A 26,657-nucleotide genomic window follows, 5' to 3' on the forward strand; every position below is an offset into this window, starting at 1 on the left:
GCTGGCCTAGAAATATATCAACTGGTGGTGAATATTACAGCCACCATTGAAGCAAATTATTTGGATTGGTATTTTCAATGAGGATCAAGCTTTGCACGTGACAGTATCATAGCCAATGAGGTTTATCTGAGGTGCGATTATTGCTAATTGAAGCATTTTCAGTGAGGATCAAATGTAGCACCAGATACGGAGCAAGCAGAGGAGGGCGGTCCAGTCAAAGGGAGCAGCCCTTCTCTGCTTCCCTGCTCTCCCAACTTGGTTAAATGAAGACAGTGTCTTACAATGAAGCATTGCTGTGTCCTCCTGTTGTGACATGTGGTGAGGCCTGAGTGCTTGCACTCATTTATTTTATATTTTTCAGTGTGTTAGGAAGGTGCTAAGTAAAAGTTTATTGTTGTCAAACATACAGTGTGTGATAAAGATGTTCGCTGAAGGCAAGGAAAATAGAATTTGATGTCACCTACAGTATGGTTTTGTTCTAGTTTAACCATAGCAAATTGCAGATGACATGCATGGAAATGAAATTAAGGGTCTGAAAGTTGATGGTGAACCAGTCGATCGATCGTTTCAAGCACAATAGGGAAATCCTTAGGGTCGAAATGTCTTTTTTTTTTTTTTTTTTCAGCAAAGGCCTAGCTGCCTGGGCCTTTCTTCCTTTTGCTTTCCCATTTTTCTTGGGCTTAAAAGTCTTAGCTACTCCCCCTTTTCTTATAATTATCCTCAAATGGAATCAGATGCTGCACATAATGCAAGGGATAATAGTGCTTTCATTTTCATTCTTGATGTAGGAGATCTAACCTTTCATTTGCTCAAATTGAATTAGACAAAATATAATTGCATTATTTTACATTAAGGAATTCCCATATTCCTCGATACTCTCACACCTACCCATTTTTCTCCGTGAAACTTCCAGTAGAATTGCGTTTTTTGCTTTAATTCAGTCTTGTCAGTTCCTGATGCCTGTAGCATAGTGGTATAATTTGAGCCCCCCTTTGCTATAGGTCTTCCTCCCCTACACCCAGAGCAGTCACTCCTGTGTATTTCCTGTGGTGATTACACCTTAGACTGCACCTCCATTCTGTTTTCATGGTAATTATGCCTTAGACCCTGGACAACTGATTTCCATATTTTGACTGTAGATCTTACCTTCTCTAAAAGAACTTTGGTTTTCCTTCTACTTTGGACAGCCCTTAGTGTGAAGCAGTGGTGCCATCATGCCTAGAAAGCTGTTTTCAGCGTGGGTTGTCGGGTGCCCCTTCAGAGTGTCTGATTAATTCGAATTGAGATTTCATTCTGGGTGATGCAAACACCCAGTGGTTGGAGGACCAGACTTGGTAAGGGAAGGATGGTCATTCTGGACAGAGATACAGAATTCTAGTGTTGCAGAGAAGAAGCTGTCATTTTTCCTGCCAAATTCACTTCCTAATTCATTAGTTTTATTTTTATACCTACCCCCTGGCTTCTATGTTGTATTAATAAGTCAAATAACAAGTTGAATGAGAAATCGACTGCTGGTTGATTATATCGCCCTCTTGTGTTTGTGTCGTATTTCTTTATAATATTCTAAATACAAAAATACCAGTTCATTGTTGAAAAGTTTAGAACATACACGGAAAAAAACACTGAAATAAAAATCACAGTAGCCTTACAATCCACTGTGTATGTGTTGAGATAGAGCCATCTGTATCTTCTAACCTTTTCCTTATTATAAATCGTTTTTTGTACGTGTGTTTATTTCCATAACTTCTTAACCACATTGGTTTCATACTATAGTGCTATTTTATAACCTGATTTTTCATTTATTTATATATTTTGAAAATGTTTTCTGGTTTTGTAAAGCCCTGTAGCCTCAGACCTTTGCTTAGTTGGAAGCATACAGCCTCTTAAAGCATAGTAACTGTGGTTGAGATGGGGTTAGGAGCCTAGAGCCTCTCCCATGGTTAGTGACTGTCCCTCAGCGGGTCTGCAGAATCCCTCAGTGGTATCCACGACCCCATTTCCAAAAGCTCCATAGAATGTCCATCATTTATTTGCGCCAGGATTTATTTACCCAGTCTCCTACTTTCAACATCTCCATTATTGCCGTGTTCTCACTGTTGAGAACAAGAGTCGAGGGCATCATTTGAAATTTCTACATGTGCTGTGACAATGGATTATTTCAGTGTCAGCCTTCATTACTATGTGAATTCAGTTCATGCATTTATATTTCTCCTTCCTTCACTATAGTTTGAGTCAGTCAGAAAATGGGAAGAAACTACCTGGGACCCAAGACCCTGGTAGTCCCATCTATTCTTGCTCTGGTTAAAGAAGCTTACTTTTCTTGAGATATTTCAGACTTTTTCAAAAGGGTCTGTTTATATTGTGCCAGAAGTTTTATAGTAGACATTACAGACAATATAAAAAGATCTAGGATTTTGATAGGAACTATAAACTGACCCTTCTAACTCTTCTGCATCACTACAGAATTGTGTAGTTACTGTTTTTGTTACTTTGTTGGTGGTAGGGGGACAGTGCCATATCCTGCTTGTGAGACAGCGTGAGTATCTCTCTCTGGCTGCTCTCATTCAGTTGGTCTGGATTTTTTTCTAGTGCATTCAGTGGTATCTCAGTAACTCATTTTAAGCTATAGGAGTACTATAACCAGAAGGTATATTAGAGACCTTGTAGACCTCTTGTTTTATCAGTGGCAGAAACAAGAAGTGACTAGCCTATACCCACAGAGCCAGGTGGAGGCAGGTTCAAGTCTAGAACACCCTTCTTCCCCAGTTGTCAAACAAGGCCTGGTGGCTGCTGGATGGAAGGTACCCTTGGTCTGATCTATCACCCCCAGCCATATTCTTAAGCAATCTTCTGCTCTTCTCCTAAATGTGTCCCCACGTCCCCACCTTCTAATCTGGAAGTACAGAGTGCTCCCGGAAGACCAAAATGGGTTCAGATTCTGTAACACTTCGGAGCCTTGGAATAGCTTTCCCAGGCATGGAGAAGAATTCATTTATTCAGCCATTTATTCAGTCAAAAACATTTTATTTAATGTGTCTGTGCTGGGACAGCTCAGCTGTTTAGCGCCACCTTTGGCCCAGGGTGTGATCCTGGAGCCCCGTCATCGAGTCCCACGTTAGGCTCCCTGCAAGGAACCCGCTCCCTCTGCCTGTGTCTCTGCCTCTCTCTGTGTCTCTCGTGAATAAATAAATAAAATCTAAATAAAGATAAAAATATATAGTGTGGGGCAGCCCCGGTGGCGCAGCGGTTTGGCGCCGCCTGCAGTCTGGGGTGTGATCCTGGAGACCTGGGATCGAGTCCCATATCAGGCTCCCTGTGTGGAGCCTGCTTCTCCCTCTGCCTGTGTCTCTGCCTCTCTCCCTGTGTGTCTATGACTAAATAAATAAAATCTTTAAAAAATATATATATATAGTGTGCCTGTGCTGTCCTAGGGGTTTGATGTAACATAGTAGTAGGCAAAACAGCCATAGCTCCTGCCTTCAAGAGGCTTTGCTCTAGACACTAAAGAAACAATCAAGTGCCCGTAAAATGCACTGTTCTCTGAACGTGAGCCTATTCTGCCTAATTGAGACTAAAGGGAAATCAGGGAGGAGGGAGATGTGTAGAATGGGCTCAAGACCTCACTGAAGAGAAAAAAAAAAAGACCTCACTGAAGAGGAGGCATGGAGACTAAAGTAGGAGACTCTTTGTCCGTAGCCAAAGGAAGAGTGGTCCAGGCTAAGGGTAAAGCATGTGCATAGGGGGAGAGAGCTTAACTGATCAAGAACCAAAAGAAGGGGTGGCATGATTGATGGGCAGTGGGAATGGGTAGAGGGGCTTCAGACAGGTTGCCAGGGCTAGACTCTGCCTGGAGGTTGGATTTGAGTCTGGGTCCATAGGAAACCATTGATGGGTTCTGAGGAGAAGAGTGATATGATCTGATAGTCACTTTAAAAGATCACTTGAATAGTAGGACTCAAGAAATGAGAATGGAGGGGATCCCTGGGTGGCTCAGCGGTTTAGCGCCTGCCTTTGGCCCAGGGTGCGATCCTGGAGACCCGGGATCGAGTCCCACTTTGGGCTCCCCGTATGGAGCCTGCTTCTCCCTCTGCCTGTGTCTCTGCCTCTCTCTCTCTCTGTGTCTATCTCTATCATAAATAAATACATCTTAAAAACAAAGAAATGAGAATGGAGTCAGTAAAAATGTTAATTAAAAACCTAATCATCTGCATATTTGCTGTTTGACCTTGGGCAAGTTACTTAACCTCTCCGAGCCTGTTTCCTTGTTAATTGGGTGAGACCAAGAATCATCTTACTGAATTGTTGTGAGCAAAAACTTTAGGTAACATATGTTAAACACAGTACCATCTGTCACTTTAATAAATCTAATTCAGGCTGCTTTGCCTGGATTAGAGCATGGTATATAATAGGATGCATTACCTTACGGTTCGTAGAGACTCTCTTGCAGAACGAACCAGGGAAACAACCATAAAACCTACCATTGGAGAGAATGTGGTGCAACATGAAGGACATTTGGGAGTCCTCCCAGCCTCCACCCCAGCCTCAAAAGATCTATTCTAGAATTTTAAACGCTGTCATTGTATTTTTTTCCCACTAATACCTCTGAACTTTTCAAGCATGAGAAAGTAAACCTAGTTACATTTTTTAAGAGTCTGTTTTATGCAGGATTTCACGTGCATAGCACCCAGTATCCGTACTGTAACACTTTTAAGCAGGTGCCCTTATTAGCCCCACTATAAGCAAGGAGAGCGACTCTCTAAAAGGTTGAATGACTTGTCCAGGGACACACCTCATGACGTATATGTCACCTGCTTGGCCATGTGAACACTGGGCACTCCAGTAGCTGTGAAACGTCAATTGGTACAGATGTGTGAGCAGTGAGGTGAGGTGGGAACATGAACTCTCATCTGTGTTGGATTTGTAAGTGCCCTCAACCTGTGAGCAGTATTCTTTGTTTCCCCCTAATGCATATGCAACCAAATACAATAAGGCTTATTAGTTCAGTAGGTCAGTCAGTGCTGATGAGAATTGTCCATTCATGTATGTAGTATATCATAGTCTTCAAAACATCGGCAAGAAGCATAGTCTTCTGCTAATCAGCAGGAAGATAGTGCTATAGACAGTTCACTGACTTTGGAGGTAGCCCTGGTCTGTGGTTTGATCCCTCCACTTAACTATCTCAGTGTGTTTGAACACGTTATTTAATAACATATTGAGGGTTATCAGGAGCAGAGTGGGGTAGGGGCCGACAACCCCGTGGCCTGCTGCAAAGGGGGAACTTTGTTGGTATCCATTCTCCTTGATCCTAACACACCAGCCTGAGCTAGTGGAGGAAGGTGCCAGGACACCCATTTTAAAATCAGGAAGCCGAATCAGTAAAGTTAATAGTTTGCCCAAAGTCACCCAGGCCAAGAGTGCTTAAGTGGCCACATGCTTCCTCTGGGCTTCTCAGCTCCCATTGAGAACTCTTCCCCTGTGTATCATCACACCCTGGAAATGGCCTGACCACAGGGTGCCGTGAAGGAGTTAACACAGTAGACGGAATACCTAATTTATTCCAGGGAATCGTAGACTTAACTGCTGGGAGCTGGCTCATTATTTTAATTGGATTTTCCAATGCGTTGAGCAAGTCAGCACATTTGCATTAGCCTTACTTCTCAGCAAAACTGTTTCTGTCTGTAGAGAGGAAGGAGAGAAAACCAGTGGGCAATGGAGAAGGAATGTCAGAATTAATGCAGGATGACAAAGCAAGCAAATTCTGTCCTCGTTAATTGATACAGTGCCATGTGCACGTGGGCGTCGTGGGGCACCATTTGTAGAGAGCTGTGCTGCTCTCACCATGGGGAAGGGAAGGATGGGCTGCTGAGTCACTGCCCCCTCTACCTGTGCTCCTGGGGAGGTGGCAGGGGGCCTCACAGGCCCACAGGCAAGCCAGAAACAGCGTGGTGACCTGCAGCTGCTTTAAGACCTGGTCAGTTAAGGGACAAAATAGATGAGATGCCTCCCCTTAATTAAGAAGCACACCTTTTAGGGACCCTGCCTGGGTGGCTCAGCGGTTGAGCATCTGCCTTTGGCTCAGGGCGTGATCCTGCAGTCCTGATTGGAGTTTCACATGGGGCACTCCCTCTGCCTGTGTCTCTGCCTCTCTCTCTCTCTCTCTCTCTATCTCTCATGAATAAATAAACAAAATCTTAAAAAAAAAAAAAAAAAAGCATACCTTCTGGAGAGGAAAGACAGGTGGTATAAATCAGTAAAGAAATAGGATGATTTTATTTTGTAGTAAAACTCTAAAGGGGTTAAAAAAATCAGGGCAGATGCATAGAAGAAAGCTGTTCATGAAGTCCTCTCTAATGTCTGAGATGACGGGGCTGTTTGTATAATGTCTGGTGGTGTCTTAGCAGTTGTAAGGAACAAGTGGTTATTTTGATCAAAACCAGTATTAATTACAGTTTGTTTGCTTCAACAGGCCACTTCTGCATAATGAAAGGATAGACCTCAGCCTCCTGTCTTTATTCCAAATTTCTATTTGGGCTTGATATATACCCTCACAGGGGACGTTTCCTCTTTGTGAGGAAGGAAACAGCAGCTTGTTTGGAAAACAGATATATTCACCACACGCAGACATCATTCCTGGAGGGCTGTTAATGCATTTGCTTAAGAAAATGGGAAAGAAGGTGCTTTTAGAAACCTGCCCTTTGGCCTCATGTTATCTTGACTCATGGGAAGAGCTGAGGTTAATTCAGCTTGATCATTAAAGGAAAGGAAATAGGTTGGAACTTGAGTAAATGGGGATGGATTAATCAATAGAATTTTAGTAAAATTAATGGGAAATAATGATATAATACATTTGAGAGGCTTTTAAAAAAAATCCACTGCAGATAATGAAGGTGATACAGGAAGTCTGTCCACTTGTTTTATTGCTGTGTTATGTTGGCCTCCTCTCGGTCGCCCTGAAGATGCTTTTGCTACACATCAGTTTGCAAGCCTTGTTCAGGCCATGGGAAGGATTCCTGAAAGAACTGGAAAATAAAAAAGCAGGAGAATCACAGAATCCTACAACCATGAGGTCCTGTAGTCCGTCGCTGTCACACACAATTCCTTCAAATATCGGAGAAAATAGGTCTTCTCTTCATTGAGATCTCCAGGGAAGGATATTTGGTTTGGTCCCTCAGTAAATATTTCTTAAAAGTTTCCTTTTCTTGAAATTAGTTTGTCTTCTCTTTGATTTCACTCCATATCTTCATAATGACTGGTAGTTGTTATTCACTTTGTACTTAAAACAGTCTCCCTTGGGGGCACTCGGGTGCTCAGTGGGTTTAGCATCCAACTCCTGGTTTGGGCTCACATCGTGATCTCAGGCTCTTGAGATCGAATCCCACAGTGAGCTCCGCACTCACCATGGGACGCGATGCTTGAGATTCTCTCTCTCTCTCTCTCTCTCCTTCTGCCCCTCCCCCGGCTCACGCTTTCTTGCTTTCTCTCAAATAAATCTTCAACAAAACAAAACAAAACCAGTCTCCTTTGCCAGTTTTTGCAACTTAACCTGCTTTTTCCTGGGAAATAAGGTAAACAGAGTTTAAGTCTCAATTTTTTTTTCCTGGGGCCTTGTCCTAGGCTCATCCCTGGGAAGATTCTACATTCATAATACACGATATTTGGCCTTCTTGGTTTCTTATCAGCTCCCAAGAGTATGTGTGTGGATAACCACAGAGAAATTCTTAATTCTTGGGGTTTTCCAGCCGTGCAGCTACAGCCTACCACCCCCTGCCCCACGCCTGACCACAGCGGCGTCATTGAAAGCTTACAGCTTGTGTCTGTTGTGTGGTCAATACATGGCTTTTGAGGGACCTTTCCTTCCGAGCAACTCCCATATTCAGTACTAACCACAGAGTTTCATAATTCTTTCATTGTTGTTTTGCAACACAGCCTTCAGACCAACGTGGCAATAACATTAATGTATTTTTTTCCCTGCTTCATTTCACAATCAATTTGAGGCATTGCTGAAAACCTTGATGTAGGACTAAGTTAAAAAATGGCCTATAATCACTATTGCCTCATTTTTTGTTTCAGAATTTTTCCCCTTTTTTGGACAAACAATACGGTACATGATACAAAAAAAATTTTTCATGCAGAAAGGTCCACAGTAAAAGGCTCTTTCCCCTTCCCGACCTTACACATCCAGTCTCTATCTCTGCAGGGAACCAGTACCAGCAGCTTACTCTCTTGTCATTTCAGAAATAATTTAAACATAAACCAGTTTTCTTGGCTCTTTTTCTTTTTCTTTTTTTTTTTTTTTTTAAATCTTTTATTTATTTATGATAGTCACAGAGAGAGAGAGGCAGAGACATAGGCAGAGGGAGAAGCAGGCTCCATGCACCGGGAGCCCGACGTGGGATTCGATCCCAGGTCTCCAGGATCACGCCCTGGGCCAAAGGCAGGCGCTAAACCGCTGCGCCACCCAGGGATCCCCCCCCCTTTTTTTTTTTTAAGTTTTATTTACTTAATAAGTTTAATCTCTGCACCCAGCATGGGGCTTGAACTCACAACTCTGAGATCCAGAGTCATATGTTCCACCCACTGAGCCAGCCAGGTGTCCCTGTTCTTTTTACACAAAACTTTGTATGCTATGAATGCTGTTTTACACTTGGCTTTTATCACATAACAATTTATCTCGGAGATATTTCCGGAGTTAGATATAAAGAACTTTCTCATCTTTATGGCTATTGTTTAAAGCTTCCATAATTTATTTAACTAGTTCCCTGTTGACAAGCACTAAGCTCTGCCTCAGTATAAATGGTGAGGGATGGTAAATGTTTTGAAGAAAATAACAAGGATATCTACAAACCAAGAAAAGGTAGATGCTGCCTAACTAGTGGAGGGCACGGATGCCCCTGTGTCACCACCATCCACACAAACCCCTGGAACCCGCAGGATAGTGGGGTGCAGGAGGCTTGTATTTCAGGAATGAGCTTGCTGAGGATTCAGAGCAAAATACTATTGCAGCTACTCATCTGTGGCAGAGAGTGAGTGCTGTTAATCTTTATTTTTCCCATCTCACACCCACGGCCATTATTTGTTTTACAGCTTTATTTTTCTTTATTATTATCTGCAGACTGCCCCACCCCATCCCAGGGAGCCTTTTTAAGTAATTTTTTTTAAGATTTTATTTTTAAGTAATCTCTCTACCCGATGTGGGGCTCAAACTCACAACCCTGAGATCAAGAGTGCCACACTCTACTGACTGAGCCAGCCGGGTGCCTCTTCTATTTTTTGACTAATCGCTTCTCCCGTGAGGTTTTAATAGTACAGATACACTCTACATCAAGTTTATGTACTCTGGCCCTTTGGAGAGCCACAGCCATTATTATATCTAAGATATTTTTCACCCCACTTCCCAGGAACCAATGCCCTTGACCTCACAGCACACAGACTCTGAATCTGTGGCTCTCTCGCTGTTGGCACCTGCCACCCAGGCAGATTCCTCTAGAATTGCATAGATGGAATTGTCTTGGTTTTTCAGAATCTCTTTGTCTTTGAAAGAAGAGTGAGTTAGATTTTGATACAAGCCCCCTAGTGGTGTGTGCCCTGGACAACTTCTCTTGTGTGTTCATTGGTGGGCGAGGAGGGCAGAGGTAGAATGGCCAGCTTCAGGAAGCCCAGCATGAGAACAGTAGGCAGGAGTTGGCCGAAGGTGTCCCTGTCCTCTCCACATTGCCTTATTCTTATCTTACCTCTTATTTAACATCCGTTTGGACTTTAAAAATAAACGTGTATTTAGCACTTCCTAGGTGTCTGGGAACAAGCTAGCGCTTGTCAGGTATATTAACTAACCCCTTCACAGCAGCCATCTGCAGTAGGTTATAGCATCCTTGAGTTACAGATGTGGTGCAGCGGGTCCTGCACAAAGCCTGCAAGTGTCAGCCTTGATCCTTCCACCTCTGTACAGCACATGTAGTACCAAGAGTTGGTTGTGTGCTCTGACCTCCTCTGTCACTGTGATGTGAGTCCTCTCAAGGCAGGAGTGGTGTTTTATTCACCTTTGCCTAGCCGGCTGCTAGCATGGTAGGTGTCACAAACCAGGTACTCCATAAATGATCCACGAAAGGGTGGCTGGCTGGCTGGTGGCCGGACTAATGAGTACATTCCTACCCAAGAGTAAAATTATTTCCCGAATGAGGCGCCGTGCCCACTGACCTCATCAGCTATAACCTGGTTCTATAGGTCCCTCCCTGCGGTCTTGGTTCTACACAACTGAACCTGGTTTCCCCAAAGTGCCTGGGGTCTCCTTCACTCTTTAGGACTATGTCATAAAGCGTTTTAAGTCCTTGTTTTGCTCACTCTTTCCCTACTTGACCATCCCTCCCTTGGCTTCCCTGCCACTCTTCTCTCTAGCTGAATGCCAGATTCATCACCCTCTCCTCTGTAGATCCCTTTTTGTACTATCTTAAAATCAAGGACACGCAGGCCACTGCCTTGCAACAGTGAAAAACCTGCACCCTTGCTCTACATTGTGCTTCCTGAATATCTTGTCTTTTAAATTGATCTGGGCACAGCGAGGATACAGTGAGTAGGACAGTCGAGGTCCCTGCCCTTGTTGAGGTTCTGTTCTGGTGGGGGACAGAGAGTATACATATAAGCCGGGTAATTTCAGATAGTGACAGATGCCATAGAAGCATATGAACAAGCCAGTAGTGTGGCTCCCTCCTTCCTCTGAGGCAGTTGAAGAAATGTCAAATTAAGGTCAACCACATTAGTTGGGGAGCAGTGACAGGTCTACAGGTGACAGGTGCACACATGCTGCGTGGTCATTCAGAGTACAGGCATCTCTGCCCGCATGCTGGACACGATGCTGGTCTTACTGCCCACCTCAGGGCAGCCCTCAGGGCCACTGAGATGGTGCACGAGAGCCCCTTACACAGAGCCTGCCATGTGTAAGATGCTCAGTCAACAGTAACTGATTTTATTATTCTATATGAATTTTCTCTCTAACCATCTCCCCTCTTTGCTTTGTTTTCCAGCTCCAGGGTCTGAGCCACAATGTGATCTTCACCTTGGACTCCTTGTTAAAAGGAGACCTGAAGGGAGTCAAAGGAGTAAGTGTTCAGAAATTTGACTTAAATTGGAAAGGATTGATTTTTTTTTTCTTTTAAGATCATAGTGGTACTTGTATTTGAAAGGTACTCGGAACATTTTTAGCATTAAAAAAGTACTTGGAAAACAATCATTGTGAAAGAGGCGCCACTTCACATAGTGTTATTGACTGAGAAATAAGATGAGGCATTTTCCAGAATCTCGGGGAGAGCCTCCGTGGGTGCGGGCAGTCTGCGCTGAGTCTTGGCCACGCTACCGGCAACCCCGGGGCCCAGTCCCTTGGAGCCGCTGGGTCCTGCTTCACGGGCATCGCCCAGAAGCTCACCCTTCCTGCCTATTCAGGCTTCTCATGGGTGATCCTGCTGTGCCGTGCGTGAGAGTGTCTGTGCCAAGCTTCCCATGTCCTATAAAGGAAAGCGCTTCTGCTGAGATATTATTTCAGGATTATTTATCTGCCTTTGAGCAAAAATAAATTCGATCTCAGTTTCATTTTCTCTTTCCTAAGGATCTCAAGAAGCCATTTGACAAAGCTTGGAAAGATTATGAGACAAAGTTGTAAGTAGTTTTCTGTTTGTTTTTTATAGTGTTCACTTTCTTAAGACAAAGTTAACTGGAAGAGCCCTCCCTTCTGAACGACTTGTGTAGTACATCCTTGGAAGGGCTGAGGGTTTGGGTGTGCCGACCTAATTACAAGTGGCTCATCTCCTGTCTCATTGTCTGGAGTGAGGTGTGCTGTCACTGCCGAGGGTTTCAGCACTCGTGGCTGCTGGTATGAGCTATCAGGCTGTAGATCTGACTGTTGCAACTTTTCTTTAATTATAGTTAGCACATAACTCTAGACTATTGACATTCCCACATAGCACTTAGGAAATAATAATAGCTAGTGTTGATGACATCCTTCTACCTGCCAGGGCCTGCACGCAGTGTTCTACATGCGTGACCTCCTCACGGTGACCTCACCGTCTGTCTGGTTTGAGGAACTGAAGCCCAGAGAGGCTGAGGGGATTGCACAGGGTCGTAGGGCTAGGTGGTGTCATGCTGGCCTTCACCAGAGCTGGAGCAGTGTCTGGCGGTATTTTTGTGGGAATTGTGGAGATGATGCATGTGAGATGCATGATGGGCTTGGCTAGTCTTCATACTGTGCGAATCATGCTACCTTCCTGTGTTGTTTTTTTTTTAAAGACTGTGTTTATTTATTAGAGAGCACAAGTGGAAGGTAGGGGCAGAGGGAGAGGGAAAAGCAGACTCCCCGCTGAGCAGGGACCACCCCTTCAGTGTCCTCCCCCTATGCAAGGCTTGATCCCAGGACCTCGAGATCATAACCTGAGCCGAACCCAGCTGCTTAACTGAGTGAGCCACCCAGGCACCCCTCCCTTCCTTCATTATTATTGCTTGGAGACATCTGTATCACCATGAGGTGGGGTGGGAGGAGAAATATATTTTAAAGCATTTAATGAAAAGCTTGGCTGTGAACTCGGATAGCTATAAACATAAGAGAATAAAAGTCATTTCCATCGACAGCAATAACAGCAGAAGGAAAACACAAACAAAAGAAAAACAGATTCAAGATTAAATTTGGTTTTTGGCAAACTACTTCTGTAAATGCTTATGTGAGAAGTGCATTGCTGCAGACTTGTTGCCTTAGGAATACTTTTATACACTGATCAGTTATAAATGCAGCTGAGAAGAAAAAAGGTTCTTTTTTATTTTTTAGGAAAAAAGCTCTTAAAAATGGTCAGTGATGTAAATGAATACCGTGAGCCAGCCTGTCTTCTTTATGAAGGAGGATCATGAATGCTCATGCTTGTGATCTTAGTACTGCCCTGTCCAGAGGCAGCTGTGTGTGCTGGGCTTGGGTTGGAACTAAGTACATACTAAAGGGGCTGGAGTCCACAAAAGGGAGAGAGAACCCTTTGCTCTAGACTTGTGGAATAGATCTCTTTTGTAGGACATGGAAAGGACAGAACAAGATATAATATGTGCTTTGTCAACTAAAGTACTACCTATATTGTATGATATAACTGTATTTTTATGCAAATCTTTGTGTTGGGGTAAGACTTTAAAGTACCTGGTGGTCGGTATTATGAATATCATGGAATATAAGCCATTCTCGGACGATCCAGGTGCCCTTCCCTCAACTGTATTTGAACTTGTCCAGCCGTTCACTATTCTGTATTGTCCTCCAGCATCTGATCTTGCTGAGCGCAGTGACCACATCGTTGGGTGCTAATCTCCCACAGCCTAGCAGAACCTTGGACACACCACTAGTGCATAGGGAACAGTTACTGAAAGGATGAAAGAGTTGTTTGCAGCTGGAAATGTATACCAGGAATCGTGTTGTTAAGTGGGTCCTGATACTAGTATTTTACCAGAAAGATTTTTCTTTTTCTTTTTTAATAAATCCCTGGCATCAAATTATTTTCCTAAGATAGGCTTCTTCCTCACTAGCTATAGTGGTACAGGAAGTTAAAAAAAAAAAAACCCCACAAATATTTGATTACTTGATGTGATGGGACTCATTTGATTATGAATTACAGAAAACAAACAATATAGAAAAAAAAAGTTAATTTGTTAGCTGCAAGAACCAAGGGGGATGTTCTACGGTCTTCAGTTAGAACCCAGGAGGCAGTGAGCCCTAATGGTTTCGTGGAGAATCAGAGACTGTGGGAGAATCTGGGTGGTGCCACTTACCCAGTTTTGTGACTTTGAGCCGAGATACTTCGATGGTCCTCACTTACAGCTTCTGTTGTTGTAAAACAATAGAAAAATCACCTACTTCTCAAGGCTTCTGAGGACAAGATAATGTAGTATGTTGAAGCACTGCTAGTGCTGTCGGGTATACAGTTGGCACTCAATCAGTAGTTTCTAGCAAGTCTTTTAATGATCAAATAATATTTAGTCAAAAACGATAACCAGAGAGGAAAAACTAAAACAAGATGAAATCAGAGAGGGAAACAAACCATAAGAGACTCTTAACTCTAGGAAACAAACTGAGAGTCCCTGGAGGGGAGGTGGTGGGAGGGATGGGGTAACTGGAGGATGGGCATGAAGGGCAGAGCACGTGATATGGTGAGCACTAGGTGTTATATAAGACTGATGAGTCACTGTTCTCTACCACTGAAACTGATAATATATGCTAATTAATTGAATTTAAATTTAAAAAAAAACTAAGCCCATACATAAAACATTAAACAGTACTTGTATCTGTTAAGACTTACTCTATATAAAATAGAAAAGCCCCAATAACTGGCTTTGACAAGAGTTTCTCAGAGGATGTAAAGCATCTAGGGCACAGCAGGCGCCCGTCACAGCACTCGTCACACGCTGTTCAGATGTCTGTCCTGTCCCCCAGAATCTGAGCTCAGGGAATTTGTGCTGCCTCGATAATTCAGGTTTCTTTTCCTAATGAGCAACAGGAGAGGGAATCTTATGCAGGCAGTAGGCCTGCTTCTCATGGAAAGACACAGCAGTCCTCAGCCCACCCCTCCCGTCCTCCTCCACCTCTCTTGTCCCCACTGCTACCTCTCCCCAGTTGGTTTGTCCCAATGGTCTTCCGTGTTCTCTTGCCATTCCTTCCTGGTTCACCCGATGTGCTGCTACAGCAGGTGAGGGGTGAGCTCTCGTGCACAGTCACCCCATCCCTTCCCACCCCTTCCCTGTTCAGCCAGTGTGTGGTTAATACAACAATCTATGGATAAATCAGTTGTCAGTGTTTCAACGTCTGTGAGTGCAAATCTCCAGTGTCAGTCCAGTGGTATGTCATATAATGGGATTTCCATTCTTACAGCACCATTTTGTGCTTTTCTTAAATGAAATAAGTATCTCATTTGCCTACTTCTGTTTGAGTGTTTTGTAAACTTTTGTTATCTGTTCAGATGTCCAAAACCTATTAATAATGTTTCTGTTCAGAAAATACACTGTAGGGGATCCCTGGGTGGCTCAGCAGTTTAGCGTCAGCCTTTGGCCTGGGGCGTGATCCTAGAGTCTTGGGGTTGAGTCCCACATCAGGCTCCCTGCATGGAGCCTGCTTCTCCCTCTGCCTGTGTCTGTGCCTCTCTCTCTCTCTGTGTCTCTCATGAATAAATAAATATAAATAAACAAAATCTTCAAAAGAAAACACACTGTATACGTTGTAACAATGATTATATATGTATTAGCCTTAGGTTCTCTGTCAGTTCCTTCCTTTCTGTCCTGGAGAATCCTTCCAGAGCTCTTTAGATCAGCCATGCAGCCGTTGTCCTGGGCTGCCCCTTCGTGGTAGCTCTCCGGGTTCCTCCTTCCTGGCATAGTCCCATATTTGGCTGGCACACTACTGCCAGTCGTTTCCAGGGAACAGCTCTAAAGGAGGGAAGTTTTTCAGATTTTGGCATGTCCAGAAATATCTTCATTCTGCCATCACACAGAACAAGAGTTTGGCTGAATGTAAAATCCTAATTTTATAAACATATTCACTTGAGATATTGAAGGCATTGCTACATGGTTTTCCTCTTACCAGTGTTCCTAATGAAAAAATCTGATGCATCTTTAATTCCCATTTCTTTGTATGTGGCATGGATTTGGGGAAGGGGGGTTTGTTTATTTTCAAGTAGAAAATACTTGTCTTTTGGGGCACCTGAGTGGCTCAGTCACTTAAGCATCTGACTTTTGATTGTGGCTCAGGTCATGATCTCAGGTCCTGGGATCAAGCCCCACGTCAGGCTCCATGCTCAGCGGGGAGTCTGCTTGAGGCTTCTCCCTCTCCCTCTGCCCTTTCCCCTGCTCAGGTTCTCTCTCTCTCTCTCTCTCTCTCTCTCACAGATAAATACATCTTTGAAAAGAAAAATCTTAGACTTTTTTTTTTTTTCAAACGTTCTGCAGAGTCTCTTCATGTGCCATGGTGTGTGCATTGACCTCTTTGCAATTTTTTAGTTCTTAAGTTCTGGAAATGTTTCTTCTTATTCCTCCCATGTGTCCATGTGTTGCTGTTGTTGTTTTCTGTTTATTCTCCTAAAATGCCTCACCATATTGTGTTGGAGTCACTAGGTGATTCTTATCATTTCCCTCTTTTTCCTGGCCTATTTATATGTTATGTTTTAGGTTGTTTTTAGCCTTTTATTCCCACTGTTTGTCAACTTTTTTTATTTTAGCTGCCATATTTTAGATTTCCAAAGCCATTTTTCTCAAGTCATTGGGAGTTTTTGGTGGTCTCTTTATATTTTCTTGTTGTTTCATAGGTACAGTATTTAGTACCTGAGGATTTGATTATATTTTATAAAATATTTTCTCTCCTACTGCGTCTGGTTCCTCTGCTCCCACCCCCAACTTGTTATTTTTATCTCTTGCTTTCATTTTGGAGCCCTTCCTCAATTATCTTATCATCCTTCACTGCCCATTCATATTTCAGAGCAAAGCACCAAAAGTTGATGGAAAGCTCATCTGTGTTAGCAGCGCTTGTCAAGAATGCAAGGTTTTAGGTTTTAGGATGTGAAGACAGTGCTTTTCTTTTCTTTTCTTTTCTTTTCTTTTCTTTCTTTCTTTCTTTCTTTTTTTTTTTCTTTTGCCCCAAGCAGACTCCCCACTGAATGTGGATCCCAACATGAGGCTCAATCCCACAACCCTGAGTTCATGACCTAAGCCAAAATCAAGAGTCAGATGCCACCTAGGTACTCCAAGACAGCTTCTTTATCAGGCGTATTGTAAATGTCAGTATTCAGAGGTGTGTCCTCTGGCACCATTCAGCTCCCTCAGTCCATGTCTATTGATCATGTATGATGGTATCTTGGAAGCAACAAAGGCCATGGAGTCAGGGAGCCCTGTTGTTTGGTACACTTCTCTTTTTCTCTCTGTACACCTGCTCTTCCATATATTTGATGAATTCTCTCATCCTTTTTTGTCTTCAGTTCTTGTCTTTGTGAGATTATATTTTTTTATAAGTTTAATGTCCTCTTAGTGGGATTATGGAAGGAAGAAGAAATGAAGACGTGTGGTCAAGTTATGACGCTAACCCAGAAGTTTATTCTTATGGTGTAATGCCTACTTCTCACATTTCTTTTCAAATGTCTTTAGCTTCCTGCTTCTCTTCCCACCCACACCAGTAGAGAGAGCTGAGCTTGTTCTCTATCTGCTTTCACGCCTGCTTGGTGGCCAACATGGCGTGGTAAGATACGGCATTATGGCGTCCGAGGAATCCCAACCAGACTTGTAGTAGATTTTCCAATGGGTTGATTTTCTACCATTGTTTGTATATAGACAAGGATATTGGCTTTCTTTGGGGTCTGATTTCCCACCACCACAATTTAAAAGAAGATTTGAAGGCTAAGTCAGTTTGTCTTTGCATTCACAACTAAAATCTACTCTTTCTGACATTGGAAGTCTGTTTTCAAGTTAGATGGGTTTTCGGAAAGAGGGTTGTAATTGTTGGTGTTACTGTACCATCTATCATAGCCAAGCATTAGCCTCAGGCAGTGTTGGTTTAATATGGGCCCTCCTTCTTACTCATGTGCTTCCCTCTTGGCCCTTCCCCACTAAAGAACATTTGTATAGGATTCCAAGTTATAGACTGGGATTTCTCCCATCCTTATTTCATAGAATCCAGTGCCAGGTGGTTGAATGATTAAAACGTGTTATGGGGATATGGCAATGGCCCAGGCTTAGAGGAATATTGAAAATTACCTTTGACTACTTTTTGTATGCGTTCATTATGCCCTTTGATTGTCTTGAAATAATTCTCAGACTTGTAATTTGTTGGTAATCAAGATATGCTTCAAGTCTTTTTCATCATAAAGTACTTTACCCAAGAGAAAGTCAACTGTCAAAATTTTATCATGCCAACCAAAATATGAGGGAATTTATAAGAATTGATCCATGTGGGGGTGCCTGGGTGGCACAGTCAATTAAGCGTCTAATTCTTGGTTTCTGCTCAACTCATGACCTTGTGGGATCAAGCCCCGCATCAGGCTAGGCACTTAGTAGGAAGTCTGCTGGAGATTCCCTCTCTCCATCTGCCCTCCCTCTGTGCACACGCTCTCTCTCTCTCTTCCCTCTAAAATAAGTCCATCCATGTGTAAGATCAAAGTTAAAATGTAAGAGGTTTCCTAGGCGAAAATCTATAGTGTGTGTGTTCTCTTTGATTCTTTTGATCAATGTTCCCAATGTAAGAATTCCTGCCTCTTATCTCTAGTAATGAAGAAACAATCAGTGCCTCTTGTTAAAGGAAAGACATAAATTTTTTTTGATGATGGCATCTGCTTTAATTACAGTACAAAAATTGAGAAGGAGAAAAGAGAGCATGCAAAGCAGCACGGGATGATCCGCACAGAGATCACAGGAGCCGAGATCGCAGAGGAGATGGAGAAGGAACGGCGCCTCTTTCAGCTCCAAATGTGCGAAGTAAGAACAGCCTTTGCAAGCATTTGCCTGGAGTTTCGTTAACTGTGATCTTTCCTGCTAATCAGGAGTTTTTATACTTAAATGCAGGCTGTTTGATTATTAGAGGAGGGGACTGTTTCTTAAGGGTTCTCATCTCCATTTTTCTCCAAGCCTTTTGGGATCCGCCATTTCACTGTTGTCTCATATTTTGAGCCTTGGTCCTGTGGGGCTCTTTATGCCAAAACAGGATTCTTTGGTGAGAACTTTAATGTTGCTTGTGAGTGAGTGTGGAAAAAAAAAAAAAAAAACATTTGGTGAGGAGTAACACTGGTGAATATGAAGTCTTACTGGTCCAGGTTTAGAGCATGTTTTTTGTTTTATTAACCATGTGTCCAGTTTGAATGAAAACTTAAATACAGTTGTCATTAAGAAACTCTGAGTTCATGAAAGAAATGTAATGAAAGCATGCGCCCTTAGAGCAGTGGTTCTCAAACTGGGTTCCCAGGGAACACTGGCACTCCTTGACCTACAGTCCTACATATTCTGATACTAACGTTGTATCATAGAGTTCCTTTCACAGTTTTTCAAAAATAGTAAAATGGATGGAGTTTTCTCAATTTTAAAGATTTTTTTAAAGTATTTTTTCCCTTCTTCAAACTTTTAGCTTCTTTCATTCACAAACACTTCTTCATAGTAAAATGAGTGAAAAAGAAGCAAACAGCATCAACAGATATCTTGGCCACTAGTAAAAATCAGACCTAGTAGTATTAGTTAACTGCATAAATTAATAATGAGTTTTCATTTTTATTCTTTCATTCTTGAGTACTAAAAATTTGAAGTTTTACTATCCTATGGCATACGCCTCAAGAGAATGCTATTTTACTTGTTTTCTGTAAAGGACAATTGACTATTTCAGGTTTTGACCATGTGAACTCTTGAGTTTGAGATCCACTGCATCCGGGGGAAATAATCAGTTATTCTAGAATGTTTTGCTATGTTTGATTTCTGCTTGTCATGTAAACTAACCCTGAGCATTTATAAAATGCTAACACTCTTAATAATTCGTTTGTACACTTGTGACTTTGCCAACTCAGCATTTCCCAAATTAAATTCACACTGTCTGAAGGTAGCCAAGGTTGAGTAACTTGTGTAGATTCTTGATTGGTATCCTGCTACCCAAACCCATGACTGAAATACTTTGTAACAATACATACAATTTTGTTTTATTTCCACAGTATCTCATTAAAGTTAATGAAATCAAGACTAAAAAGGGTGTGGATCTGCTACAGAATCTTATAAAGTATTATCATGCACAGTGCAAGTAAGTAGAATATCGTGATCATAATTATTAGCCCAAATAAGACCTCCTTCACTTCTTTGCTGTTCCTAATCGTTTCTTTCTCTCTGGTTTTTATTTGGTCACTGTATATAGTGATATTATAACCTTCCAAAGCCACATGATAAGAAATAGCATGTATTATCTTCCATCTTCTTTGCCTTCTGTAAATCAGGAACTCAGATTAGTACAACTCTCTGGCTGCTCAAAAGTGCTGTCTTACTTACGAATCCTAACAATGGCCTTGACAGTCTGCGAAGCTCTTGTTACAGACAGATGCACCCTATCATTATTACCCCCACTCCCTCCTCCCTTACCTGACATCTCACTTATTATTGGGTCACATATATGTACTTTGAATTTTTTTTTCTTTTTCATCTAATTTGGGTGAAATTAAATACTTTGGGCATTAAGAATACTTACCCTTTGTATTTAGATCCCTACATAATTGGTGGTACCTCTGCTGTTTATACCAGCACCATTTTTACTAACATTGCATTTTTATTATGTTTGAGATTCTGTGGCATTACTTTTGTTTATTTACTTCTCACTTACTAGATTAGCTTTCATAGGCTTTCTGGTAGAGATTTTATGTGAAAATGTGCCCATTATTAAAATTTTTTATGTTCTATATAAGAATATCTTTGTGTTCAACTGAGACATTTCAGGAGGTCAGTGTTAATATTGTGGGATGCATACAAGGCATGAGTCAGAAAGATGAGTTCAGACCGTGGCTCTGTACCCAGGTGACCATGTGATCCTTGTCAGGTTCCTCTCTAAACCTCAGTACCCTCATCTGTTGTGAAATGAAATGAGATAATGCAGATGGAGCCTTGCCTGGTACCTGCTATATTGCCTATGTTTGCTGCTCTGAGGATTTCAAGTGTCACTGAAATCATTCATTCATTCATGTATTGTACAGAATTGTTTCTCTTCAGGAGAAGCTTTTAATGATCAGAATCTTATTTATATAAATTTGATTTGTTAACTTTTTCCTGCTTTTCAAAGTAAATTCCACCTTGTATAAATGTGCTCCACATGTAAAAATAATACATTGAGGTGGACACAGTTGCACATTTATAAGATAAATTTTGCTTGTGGAAGCCTCATGCTGAAGACCTGGTCTAACCTTTGGCTTCATAGCTTAGTGGGGCACATAGGAGACTTTGAAATGTGTCGTGGTGGTCCCTAATTTTAGTTTCGAGTGGAATTATTTTTCATCGATTCAGTTTTCCTAGAAACAACATTGCTTTAAAACCTCTACAGAAAAAAAGTGAGCCGCTCAGTCTTCTCTGTTACAACGCTTTGGCAGCAAATATGACTTTAACTGATTTTAGAAATCTCTCTTTCTCTCTCTCTCTCTCTTTTTTAAGTAAGCCCTGTGCCCAATGTGGGGCTTGAACTCACACCCCCAGGACCAAGAGTCTCATGCTCTACCAACTGAGCCAGCCAGATTCCCCTAGAAATCTCTTTTGACCTCGTGTTTCCTTACCTGTAGAAGGGTTTAACCTCCACAAACATGAATTTTCCAAAATGTAAGATGTTTTGTAGACCATACAGCTCTTAACCTGCATTCATAAAGGTGAAAAGAAGAGCAACTCTGACCTGGATAGCTAATGTATCCTCCCTTTGTTCTTTCATTCCTGGCTTTTTCACCTTCCAGAAATATATACTGGTCTCCTGATAAAGGCCAGATACTTTGTAGGCACCCTTGAGAGCTAATTCTTGTATAGGAAGTAAGTTGGGTCATCAGTCATCACAATGGGCCTAGGAGGTAACTGGTAATATGGGCATCAGGAGGAGAGATTTTCATACTCCTTGAAGGGGGTGGCAGCAGTAGAGATAGGACTTAGGAGATGGCTAGCATCTGGCCATTGGAATCTGTGTCTTCCCCGGGAGCAGAGGGATCAGCAGATGAAAACCTCCTTGTGGGGAGTGGTATTCACGACATGGGCCGTAATGGGGTTCATCCCTAGCTGCTCCATGGTTGAACCTCAGGAATGCCTGCACAGCAAGAAGCTCGGTGTTCTTTCAGGGAGACTCTTTTCTTTCCTATTTCAGGCAATCCCTCAAAACCCTTAATAGATAATGGACTTGTAAAGCATTTCTACCTAATTCAAAAAGAGAAAGAGATTTCATATCCCAAGTACTTACTCCCCAAATGCTTTTCAGTTCAAAGTCAGGGAGCGCCTAAGAGTAAGTTCGCTCCAGTAATACCATGGACAGTCCAGCACCTCAGTGGGGATGCAGTTGCCTCAATGGAACAATAAAGGGAGCAGAAAAGAAGAGCTTTTGACTTTCCGTTACCCTTTCCAGCTCACCCACACCAGCTGCTCATCACTTTCAGACTTGAACATTGTGGGAAACATGTTGCCTTCAGAACAAACATTATCCTACTGCTCACCCATTCCTTTTACCACCTAGCAAATATCATTATGATCTGCAGGATCACAAAGCATGTACAAACATTACTATATTGTCCTTGATTTAAAAACAATAATGGCTAACATTTATCAAGAGCAATCAGGATATTGTAGCTCTGAAAGGATGAATAACTTGCCCAAAGACACATTCACTCATTTAGTAAATACTTAATAAACGTGTCAAAATGGACAAAGCAAAAGAAACCAAAGGGAAAAATAGATAAATTGAACTTCAAAATCAAAAATGGTATTGTGCATGAAAGAACATTATTAAGAAAGCAAAAAGACAACCCACAGAATGGGAGGGAAATATTTGCAAATCATTTATCTGATATAGGTCTAGTATCCAGCATATAAAAAGGACTCCTACAACTCAACAACAAAACGATAACCCAGTTTAAAAATGGGCAAAGAATTTAAGTAGCTATTTCTCTGGAAAAGATACACAATGGCCAAAAGCACAAGAAAAAAACTTCAGCATCATTATCATTGGGGAAAAGACAAATCAAAACCACAGTGACATATCACTTCACCCCCACTAGGATGGCAATTTAAAAATCAACAGCAACAACTAAAGGGAAACTAGGTCTTGGCGAGAATGTACAGAAATTGGAACCCACAGTTCATTGCTGAGAGAAATGGTGATTGGTGCAACTACTTCAGAAGAGCTTTTGGCAATTATTCAAAAAGTTAAGCCTAGAATTACATGGCCTTGCAATCTTACTTCTAGGTATATACGCAAGAGGATTTAAAACAAGTATTTAAACAAAAATGTGTTCAGACATGTTCATAGCATCGTTATTCACAATAGCCAAAGTATAGAAACACCCAAATATCCATCAACTGGTGAACGGACAAAATAAGGTATAGCAGTGCAGTGGAGTATTACGGGGCTGTGTAAGAGAATGAAGTATTTAGACAATAGACATGACTGCTGATTGGTCCATGGGCTGGACCCTGGTGCTCAGAGGCTCCTCACCCCGACCCCTGTCCTTGCAACGTGGGTTCTGCTTGCCTTTCTCACTCCAGAGGCTGCTCCAGGAATGCAGCCTTAAGATGGTGATGTGTTGAAAACACCTACCTGCATGATGTATACATGACTAAGCACAATTGAGGCCTCTGTAAACTTTAGGGATTAGGAGGACGGTTGTGGGGATCCAGTCTTATAGCTGCCACCCAAGATGACATTCAAACTTCCAAGCCCCCTGTGCTGTTAAGGAAACTGCCACCTGCCAACCCGGAGTGACCTGTTGCTTCTTTAGGTCTCTTGCTCCCAGGAGGGTCACAAACTGACATACATGCTACGACATGGATGAACATCTAAAACATTATTCTAAGTGAAAGAAGCCGGATGTGGAAGGCCACATACTATATGACTCCATCTAAGTGAAATGTCCAAAAAGACAAATCCACTGAGATAGAAAGCAGATTATTGTTTCCTGGGGGAAGAGAGGAAGTGGGAACTATTGCTAACAGGTGAATGGACGTGTTCTGGAGTTAGTGGTGACAGTTGCACCAGGTTGTGAATATACTATAAACCACTTAATTGTACATTTTGAAATGGTGAATTTTACATTACATGAATTTTATCTCGATTTTTTTTTCTAATGCACAAAACAGCCACAAAACAAAAACATAGATCATGCCCTCATAGAACTTATATGTAGAAGGTGACAGAACCAAGTCATTCACCCAGGTCTCTATAACTATGCTCTTACTATGTCAGAAATCTAAATTTGATAAGCCTGGATTTGGGCCTAGACATCTCTACTTCTTAGAATCTCCATATGTGAGCACAATACATCACTCTCAGCTAGCTCTTCGACCTGAACTGTTGAGATGTATCCGTGGTTCATTAGTACTTATACTGATTAACCCCTGTACCTTTAAGTTTCTTAAGCACCACACACTGGTGTGTGGGATGTGTCTAGGAGGAAATGTCACCTGGCTAGCTGGAAATCAGTATCTAAAGTTTGGAAGTAAGCTTTCAGGAGGGGTTGGTGTTTGATGCATTAAAGAATCACTTTAGGGATCCCTGGGTGGCTCAGCGGTTGAGCATCTGCCTTTGGCTCAGGGCTTGATCCCAGAGTCCCGGGATCGAGTCCCACATCGGGTTCCCTGCATAGGGCCTGCTTCTCCCTCTGCCTATGTCTCTGCCTCTCTCTCTCTCTGTCTCTCATGAATAAATAAATAAAATCTTTTTTAAAAAATCACTTTATTTTTTTATTTGTTTTATAATTTGATTTGTTGTAAAGAACCAAACTCTCTATGATATTATAGGGCATCCTGACCTCTTTTGAAAATAATCTTATGTTCCCTGAGCATTTCAGCCTTTGGCCAAATAGCACCTCTTTCTAAGCCAAGCAGTATATGTGATTGGGGTAGCAGGGAGATATTTCTGTCTTTCTTTGAAATTAAATTAAAAGCAGAAAGAATATATAGCATCTCCCTTTCCTGTCATTATTTGGACAGAATAAGAAGTGATGTATATAGCAACGTTCTTAGGTTAGAGAAAACTGCCTGATGGACAGCTGACTGTTCGAGGCTCATGAGCTTGCTCTCTGCAGCTGTGCGTGTGTTATAGTCTGTCAGGATAAGTGTGAGGGGTCCTTCTGCCTATCAGTTGGCAACTTACATCTTTCTAGCCCTCTAGGCCATTGAGATATGGTCATATTTCTTGCAGGCTGCTTATTTAAAAAGTGAAGCCAATGCAGCTGTGTCCCTAAGGTCAGAGAAATAATGAGGCTCATTTTGCTGGCCTGTGGCCATCAGGTATTGAACTGCTTCTCTGTACCTGGCATTTTAAGAACATTATTGCAGTGCTCACAAGAACTCTCCACAGTCCATGGGATCATCTCCGTTTCCTGTATAAGGACCTGGAGGTGCAGGGATTCAGAGATTATGCCGTTACTCAGTGAAAGAGCCAGAATTTGGGCCTAGATCAGCCTGATTTGTTTAACTACCTGTGCTCCAGGGCTAGGAATACTTAAACTCAAATCCCAACTCTGTACTTAATGACTCGATGACCCCAGTTAAATGACTTGACTTCTCTGGGCCTCAGTTACCTTGTCTGTTACAGGTTAATAGTAATAATTATCTATTTTTTTGGCTTCTAATGAGACTTAAAAAGGGATACTTAATTGTGCATAATAGTGGGTGACTGGCACAGATTAAATAGTTGCATGCCAGCTGTCATTATTATTATTATTGTTAATTATCATCTGTTTTCCAAAGATCTCATTATATTTCAGTAATGTACAGAGAAAGTAGCCAAGGGACAGGTTTGGGTGTCAGAGAGGTAATGTGGCTTTCTATGGGGAAGGCTCACATGTTCGGGTGGAGTGACAGGTGATCAGAACTGACATTTGTGCTTTACTTTCCAATTAACAGAACACTTTTATCTGTAGTGTCTCTTCTGGTGCTCCTGGAGGCCAGAGAACGTCCACCTTTGGAGATGATCGGGCTTATTTGCAGACAGGGTCCATAAACTGCCCAAGGTTATACGTACAGTGAGATTGAGAGCCAAGACATGATACGCTTTTGACTCTGAAGTTTATGCATTTCCAGTGAACCAGAGCCAGGGGAACCGGAGGGAGGAAACAGGGAACAGAGGAACCAATGCCCTCAGTGAAATGTGGCAGATGATGTGTGGCTGTGACTCACAGTGCCCCCCCAGCCAGTGGCTGAGACTGAGCTGCTCAAGTGGAGGACGGTCAAGCACAGAGGGGAGGTCACAGACGGACAGGGCAGTGGACCACGTTGGCCTCTGCTTACTGATGACTGTGTTACTAACATCAAGAGTGATGGTCTCCTTACAGCCTGTCCCCTGCCTCCTATTCCCATTTCTCACCAAAAACCAAAAGTTAGCTTTGGAACATAACTTTCTAGAGAGGGGCTCAGCTCAGCCTTCTCCTTCCAGACTAAATGTCAGTTCTTTTCTGTAATTTTGTTTTGCCTCCTGTATGAAAATATGATCTGTTTTAGCAAATGAAGTTAAGAAAACCTACAATTTTCACTCAGAAGATGACTGGATTTATGTATATGATTTGTTTACAAGAATTGGGTCAGATTGTAGATTAAAATGATTTCTCATCATATTAATTTTTCCTAGTCTGTGTTTGTAACATTCTGAAGAATTCTGAGGTAGGAAAACAGGCTTGTTGGGGTCTTTCTTCAGCCTTTGAATTGTAGGAATTTGACTCCCTTCCAGCTTGCTTTCACTACCGGTAAATAACTTTAACAGTGCTGCCTCAAACTAAAACAGCGCCCTTCTTCTCCTTAAAATGTCTGTGTTTTATAACATTCCTGTGTGCTATTCAAATCCAAATTTGTTTATTCAGCTTGTCCAGTAGAACTTTCCTGCCATGATGGAAATGGAAGTGTTCTCTACTAACGTGGTACCTACTGGCCATGTGTGGAGTGAGACTTTAGGAACTGAGGTTTACATTTATCTAATTTTA

The 26,657-nt window shown here is 42.1% G+C and overlaps 1 protein-coding gene across 2 annotated transcripts in view; it reads left to right on the forward strand.

The window, feature by feature from the left end:
* The window catches only part of ASAP1 (ArfGAP with SH3 domain, ankyrin repeat and PH domain 1), a 357,684-nt gene that overhangs the window by 240,018 nt on the left and 91,009 nt on the right, over nt 1-26,657 (forward strand). For both annotated transcript variants that reach the window (XM_072733909.1, XM_072733908.1), the window contains exons 6-9: nt 11,019-11,093; nt 11,597-11,646; nt 18,330-18,459; nt 19,674-19,759. In XM_072733909.1, the coding sequence (XP_072590010.1) occupies nt 11,019-11,093; nt 11,597-11,646; nt 18,330-18,459; nt 19,674-19,759 (341 nt within the window). The remainder of the gene's footprint in view (nt 1-11,018; nt 11,094-11,596; nt 11,647-18,329; nt 18,460-19,673; nt 19,760-26,657) is intronic.

This window comes from Vulpes vulpes, chromosome 13 (assembly GCF_048418805.1).
Source record: "Vulpes vulpes isolate BD-2025 chromosome 13, VulVul3, whole genome shotgun sequence".
NCBI classification, from domain to species: Eukaryota; Metazoa; Chordata; class Mammalia; order Carnivora; family Canidae; genus Vulpes; species Vulpes vulpes.